Consider the following 7,774-nt stretch of genomic DNA (forward strand, 5'->3'; position numbering starts at 1 on the left):
TGGGAGGGGGCTGGTACAGCTGGCTCTGCCTCTAGATAGGCAGAGCCAGCTGTCACTCACGCAGCTGGGCGGATCAAGACAGAATTGTCGGGATCCGCTTCAGCTGCGGCGTCTCAGTATACCGCGAGCTGTAGCTCGCGGTATACGGAGCTTAGGGTGACGGGAGGACGCTAGTTTGTGTCCTCCCGTTACCCTAAGGAGAACTATGGGGAAAAGCCTTAACCCCATAGTTCTCCTTTAAGTCAAACATCAATATTAACATCTTTTTAAGATATCCTGGTAACTAATACAAAAAATATAATATTGTTTATTGTTAATGAAATGTCAAATTGAAGGGGCCTCAAGTCAGAATAACCAGAGGCACTAGAAGCAAATGTTTCTGATCTATTCTGGATTGCATAATGATGTCATCACTCAGTACTTGACAACATCCTGCCTGCTAAGTGATAATGACACATAGTGGACTGGGTAAACATCCACTGCACTTTATCAGAGGATATAGCAAGTAATGCATATTTGTAAGCATTCCCCCAATGTAGAATTCTTACATAAATAAATGTACTGACAAGCCAACCCTTGAGAAAGTGCTGCATTTTTTTGTTTCTCATTAATGTCTTTATGCTAAATGAAACATCTAAGGCATCTTGTTGGTCAAGTGGATGAAATCCATCAACACTGTTACCTTCAGCCCATGTAGTGATATATTAAGTGAATTATAACTACCTTGAGCAGTGATTCCTGGATTTAGTAGTAAGCCCTTCATAGTACAATTCAACTCAGAGCTTCCTACTGTTTGTCTGACTTCCATATAAAGTCAAAATTTGGGCATCCCCCTCCAATGGAGGTACTTTCTGCTTTATTTTTATACTTACCTTTTCCAGGCATCTTCATGCTGTTTGTGTGATGCACAGGGTTCTCTTTCTCTTCTCTGGAGGTGGTCAATTCTCAATGATGTAGAAAGCTGCACGGATGTTATCATTACACTGAGGGCAGTGTGTCTTACGGGCAGGTCTAAGATGCTGGGCACTTTCTTGTCTGCAGTCTTATGGTTTGTGAGCAGGTTCACACCATTTTCCAGTCCAAATCTGGTCTGCCCGCAGTTCCAGTGCATTCCAGACCAGACAAAATGAGACATGTAGTATTTTTCTGGCCTGGTCTGGAACGGACTGCGCTGGTGTGAACAGAGGCCAGAAATAGCATAGAGATACATTAGGATGCATTTTGGGTCCGAAAAGCAATCTGGTCTGGTCTGGAGATGATCTGGATGTGGTGTGAATGGGCCCTGAATGGAGCAGGACATAATTTGTGTGAGGTGGGTATTGCAGCCAGAGCTGGTTTTACTTAACACCTCAAGTTGACTAATTTTTTTATTTTCTCAGAGGTTGATTTTAATAATTCTGAGCCTCTTAAGTCCCCTTACTTAAAAAATCATGGCTTCTGTGGAGTAGGGCTCGGGACCCAATAGGACAGTATAACCTTACAGGGTATGATAAGAAGGAACTTAATCAATCAAAAACCCTCTAAATGTATCAGTGCATAGAACAGTACAGTACAGTTTCCTTAGGACATAAAGTTCTCACATTAGTCATACCACCTAGGGCAAGCTAAGGTAACTCCCGCACATGCCCACAGCAGTAACTGTTTTGGCAATAGCCCACTATATACTGAGCTTTGGCTCATGGGTGGAGGTTAGTATATGTCCTCCCGTGACCCTAAAGAGAACTATGGGGAAAAACACTTATCCCATAGTTCTCTTTTAACTTCCACTTTAAAGCCTATTGTACTATTTGAAACCCTAATAACCACACTAATTTCACCTTCTCTATTGACTAGAATTAATTCTGCTAAAATAGTGAAATTTTACCATAATCTCCACATTTTTGCCAACAATTTCATCACTACTTAACATCCATATCAAGGCACATGAGGGAGGATATGTTGTTGTGGTTGAGAAATTGTTTAATGGGTTTGGGGTCCTATGCATGATTTGTATTTGATCCATTGGTAGTGTTGCTATTTTTGTTACAGTTTGTCTGGCTTATTTATAAATCGCTCCTGGGGTCTATCTTGTGTGGAGTGCTACACACATCTTTCTTTTTAGCAATAAAAACAACCTTTCCATATCCAAACCCTATTAAAAATGTATTGTTTATGAAAACAGGCTGTAGTGGAAATTTAATCTAAATTAACAAATTTGCCTAGCAAATAGAGCTGACTTATTTAATTCACCAATATTGTTTGGTAAAAATATGTCCCTAGCAGTTGACTTGATGAATTTCTAATTTTTTTGATCAAAGGCAGGTTTAATCAAGGTTGTAAACCCATATTTCGTGGATATTTATATGTTTCACATATTTAATGGGCAACCTGGATTTATCTGAATTCTATTAACGGACTGTCCATAAATATCTGGACATTTAGGAACCATGAGGCTCATTTATGATAAAGGGAAATTTATATTACACAAGTAAGTTGAGGGTGGGCAGTGTCTACTGCTTTAGAGTAAAAAATGAAAGTATACCATGTACATGGGTTCAGGAGCTCTGCCAAGGGATTTAAGTGGCAGAAGTTGAGATTATTGTTTTTTCAGGAATTGCTCTATAGGCTGCTGATTGTGGAGCTACCTAAATGGATTCTGAATGAGGTCCGGTCAGTTGCATCTGCAACCACTATTATCAATTACATCTCTAACTGAGATTTTAAATGCAGTTCGGTTTATATGATCTATTCTGCTGAGTTTTCATTGCTTAAAGAATAAGTGCACTTTTATACAAAGTGCACTTATCCTTTCTGCTGCCATCAACTGACCGGAAGTAACACAACCTCTCCACCTCAGGTGTATACCTAATCTACAGGATATACAGTATGTGGGTGTTGACATCTACGGGCGTTGACAGTTGTGACCAAAACCTTCTTTGTGTTGGCTGCCCCTGATATTTGATGCCCATAGATTTAGGGGAGAATCTCATGCCATAGTAGTCCATGGGGACTCTCCAGCACTGCTGCGGGTCTCCGATCCAGCGCTGACTCCTCTGTTCTTGCTGGCACTTCCTGTGCCACGGTGTCTGCATGCGGGTGCACGACGTCCATATACTTACCTTGTGTTTCTCCTCGTCTCCCGGCCGAAAATGTGAACTGTGCATGCGCCCACCCCAAGATGATTTGCGGCCGCCCGAGAATTTTCACATTTTCGGACGGGAGCGCGCGGGGAAGACACAGGTAAAAAAAAAAAGTTTACACTTTTTGCATATATCTACTGCTTGCCAGCAGTTGATATATACAAAAACATCGGAGGGTTTAATAACCCTTTAAGGCATTTTGATTTTTGCATAACTCCTCCCAACCGGCAGACCCCTGCTTGCATCAGGGCTGAGGGATCTTGAAGGGAGTAATGAGACAGGGTGATGTGATTTTTCCAGGAGGCAGTACCTTGCTGGCCCCTTAAACTATGATCTGCCTGCACTGCATAGAGAAGCACACAGAAGCAATAAAGATGTCACTGGGACTTAATTAAGGTATGTAATGAAAATGGAAATGTTTTACTGAAGATTTTCATTTGCATGTTGATGAAGGGAAGGAAGGAACCAGGGAATGCAGAATATACACAGATTTTCCTTTAGCTGTATTTTCTTGTTACAAACACAAACACTCTTTTCTCCAGAGCATTTGTGTTTATACAGTAAGCAAAAACCCTAAGCGTCCGTCTAATCTGGGGGGAATATTAGCAATTCCCTGATAAAATCTACTGGTAGGTCCGTTCAAGTGTCTCCTTCAAAGTCCAAAAACAGAAATGGCTCTGTTAAACTTCATGAAACTTACTTGTTTAGTGAAAGGTCAAGGATAAACTTGGATCCAAAGGCTTCTATCTGGAAACTGGCTTGAGCAAGATGCACAGCCTGTAAGAAGAAAATCAAATATAATTACACTTCTATTTGCAGTTATGAAACATACTCAGAGGGCATACAGTACCAAATATTGTTTTAACATTTATTTTCTGTAGATTAACATCCCTCTAATTGTATTCCATATTTTATTTTACTCTTTTTAATTGGGGAAATGAAAGAATCATGGAATCTTCCAAACAGCTCTTAACCCACCATGGTTCTGGCACCTGGGAGAAGTGCATGAGCAAGATAGGGTCCATATCTACAATAGATGTTATTTTATATTTAATGTATTGGTCAGTTAAAGTAAACCTTCTTCGAGAATCAATCAGTCAGTTTCCAGAGGAATGTTACAGTGTAATACAGCCCAATGCTTTATGAAAATATATTAGAGGTGGAAATAAATAAGTGCTAGAATTGCTTGTGTCTACTGCGCAATAACACCTTCATGATTAGCCATTTTCCATAATTCTGTATATAAACATTTCTCCAGCATAGCTGGTGGCTTTCAATCCTGGCTGTCACTGACAGTTCATATCACTGCTGATTGTGAACTTATCAAAGTGATTCCGATCATTAGATCATTATACACAACAGTGATCACATGCAGGCTAGAGGCATCAATCTACAAATAAAAGTTACCTTTTGGCTGCACTGACATGCGCAGTGCCATCTATTTAATACTGTTATTATCAAATACAGAAGTATTTGTAGACTACATGAAAACTTTTTTCCATTGTTGCACAGTTTAAGCTTTTAAACAGTGTAACAAATACAAGTCTTATATGTTCTTACAAAATGATTCAGGTACGAAAATTAGTCAAATTAAAGTGTATGTATACAATAGCTAAAAAGTTTTTGTCGTTTTGAATAAAGAATGGGTGGATTAGAATCCCTGTTAAAGGGACACTAAACGAAGGAGTTAAATCTTAAAAGTGCATTCAAGTACCTTAACTATTAACATAAATGTAGTAATAAGATTATGTTCAAGAGGGGAAGGTCCTACAGCCACACACATAAAGCAATATATGGACAAAAGAGACAGTTCCAAAGCCAAAAGACTGAAGGCTGGGTTAGTCACTCAGCTGCCTTGGGAAGTTTTGTGAATAACCCACTTAGTAAAATAAATGTGAGATTGTAGTTCTTTTCAGGAGTGAGCTTGGAGCAGTGGTTACGTAATAACACACACAGGGACCATGGGGAACAAAAGTAGCCACCCTCCCAAAGAAATGACAGTATCAGCACTAATTTAGAGATGATTTGAGGATCTACAGTTGGGTAATAAACAAAACAGGTAACTTTTTGTCAATAGTTAAGGTACTTTGATGCATTTTTAAGATTGAACTTCTGAGTTTAGTGTTACTTTAAGCTTTTATTGCTCTCTATATCTCAGATAGGTGGCTTCACTCTCTGTCCTGGTGACAAATCAAAACAGAAAGTGATGGGAAATCCAAAATTATAGGGTTCCCACCCGAACAAGGGGGTTTAATCTTCTTACTTATTCCCCTCACTACTTACAGAGATTTCGGGGGTGATTTACTAACCTAAACACACGCACGCACTAGGTGCGTGTGATTTTTACACAGCAAAACGTATTTATCTACCAAAAAGTCTCTAAAAGCATATTTCCACTAATGCCATATATGGAAAATTCATGCACATGATGCATATATAATGCTGCTTCACAGTTTAGACAAAAATGGTTAGCTCATGCATTTACATTCCTGCATTCATCAACGCAAGCAACACAATGTAGAGCTAATTTACACAACATCACCTTGCAATTCATGCAGGGCTTTGCACAACACACCTGCTGGGTGTGTACACACTACAAAGGTGTCTAGATTCCACCAATAGATCATGCTGGGAGGGAACACACTACAGAGGTGTATACTTGTTTGTGGCATGTTTATAAGGTTAGTAAATCAACCCCTTCATCTCACTTACTGTTGTATCTACAGGATACGAAGCAGAGGGAAACTTCCCCAATAGAACACAAACCGCAAAACATAAATAAATATAGGTTTTAAAAATCTCCTACTCTATCCAAAACTAAATAAAATATCCTTTACGTAAACTTTAACAGATGCATTCCAAAGTAAAAACAATATGTAATTTGTCTATACTTGCTGTACAACACCATGATTCTTTCTAACATGTAACAGATTCAGTTTACACTCAATACATTTATTCCACCAAAGAGAAATATGCAGTGAAGACTAAACCAATTTGTCACAATAAATGGAAGAAAAAAAACCTATATCTAGGTATTATCTGATCATACTATAGCGTGAATGCTCTAAATATTATTCTAATCAACTGACACAGGAGATAATCCATGTGCTGATGAAGTCTAGAAGACTAGTAAATGGCGGCACTTTGAGGTACAGCTTATGATGATGTGGATCAAGTTCTAAGTTACATAGTTCAAAGAGTTTGGATAGGTCACAGCCAACTTACAACTCACAGTTGTTCAAAAGAGTCTCTTAGGTTCTACAACAGTGGCCTGATGCCCAGAAACCAAGATCACATGTGACATATGAATACTGGCACAACAACAAATACTTCTGCATTACCAATGAGATCATTCTTTCTTCAATATGTCACATCAAGCAAAAATGCCAAACAATGGTTAGATCTATGTGAATAATGCCAACAAATCTTCAGAACCAAAGTAATTAGAAAAGACATCAAACGTGCATGTAAATATAAAGTGTATTTCCAGCCAGAACTTTTTTTTTAATGTTGGATAGAGAGGGAAAGGGATAGAACCACTGTCAGGTTTTTATTGCTCTCTTTGACTCTGCTGGCAAGAATCATCCTCTCTGTTTTGAGACCCTTGTCAATGTCACACAAAGTAGGAGGTATTTCAAAATGTCATGGTGGTTACCAGAAGAGGAAGTGAAAAAAAATCTTCCAATGGGATTGCCTCTCACTTTGGAGAGATTTCCTCTCATTTCCTGTTGGATTAGTAAGGCAGGAGAGACCTCCCCAAAGGGATACAGACAGCAGAAAAAAAAACAATAGTCTAACTATTCCCTATTCTGTTTGAAGGAGAACTACTGTATGAGGTGAGTGCTTTTCACTCACCTCATAGTTCTAGCCGACCTGTGACAATGAGACTGTCACATGTCGGCTCGGTAAATCGAAAAGTGGGCGAGCACATACCAGCGTTCGCTCACCGTTTGATCCTGCCACTGCTCTCTGCCGTGACAGGGGAGGGGCTGGATTCCCCCCTCCTCGATCCACCAGCGCTGACTGGCGGATCGGACGGGGGAGGTGGCGGGTAGAGCTGGCTCTGCCTCTAGATAGGCAGAGCAAGCTGTCACTCACGCAGTGGGGCGGATCCAGACATAATTGTCGGGATCCGCTTCAGCTGCGGCGTTTCAGTATACCGTGAGCTGCGGCGCCCCATGTATGTGTTGTAAAGTAGCCACCAATCCAAACTCCAAGCTTTGCAGACTTGGAGACTGCGGACAGCACAGCATTTGCATTATGGTGCACTTCCGAAGGGATCTGTAACACTTACTTATGCATTAGAGTGCCATTCTGAATTAATGGTACCACAATTGCTGTGTGCTGTGCATTGTGGTATTGTGCAGTAAAATGCAAATTGTACCACTCATTTCATGCATAGATGTGAAGCCAGCCTAAAACAACTGTATTTTTTTTATACAATAAGATTTTATTTGGTTTCAGATATAATATAACAACATTGATACAGGAAAGCCTTATTTCATATATCCTTATACATCTATCTCCATATATATATATACATACATGTATATCTATGTCTAATATACATCCCTTTATTTCCAAGACTTATCTATAACAGAAATCTTTATATGTGCCCCCCCTCTCTCCCTCCCCCCCCCTCTCTCTCTCTCTCT

At 39.7% G+C, this 7,774-nt stretch overlaps 1 protein-coding gene across 1 annotated transcript in view; it reads right to left on the reverse strand.

Moving 5' to 3' along the window:
- Nucleotides 1-7,774, reverse strand: part of ADAM23 (ADAM metallopeptidase domain 23) — a 176,564-nt gene that overhangs the window by 105,469 nt on the left and 63,321 nt on the right. The window contains exon 3 of the mRNA XM_018570527.1: nucleotides 3,820-3,896. Within this exon, the coding sequence (XP_018426029.1) occupies nucleotides 3,820-3,896 (77 nt within the window). The remainder of the gene's footprint in view (nucleotides 1-3,819; nucleotides 3,897-7,774) is intronic.

This window comes from Nanorana parkeri, unplaced genomic scaffold (assembly GCF_000935625.1).
Source record: "Nanorana parkeri isolate BGI_ZX_2015 unplaced genomic scaffold, ASM93562v1 scaffold1548, whole genome shotgun sequence".
Classification (NCBI taxonomy): Eukaryota; Metazoa; Chordata; class Amphibia; order Anura; family Dicroglossidae; genus Nanorana; species Nanorana parkeri.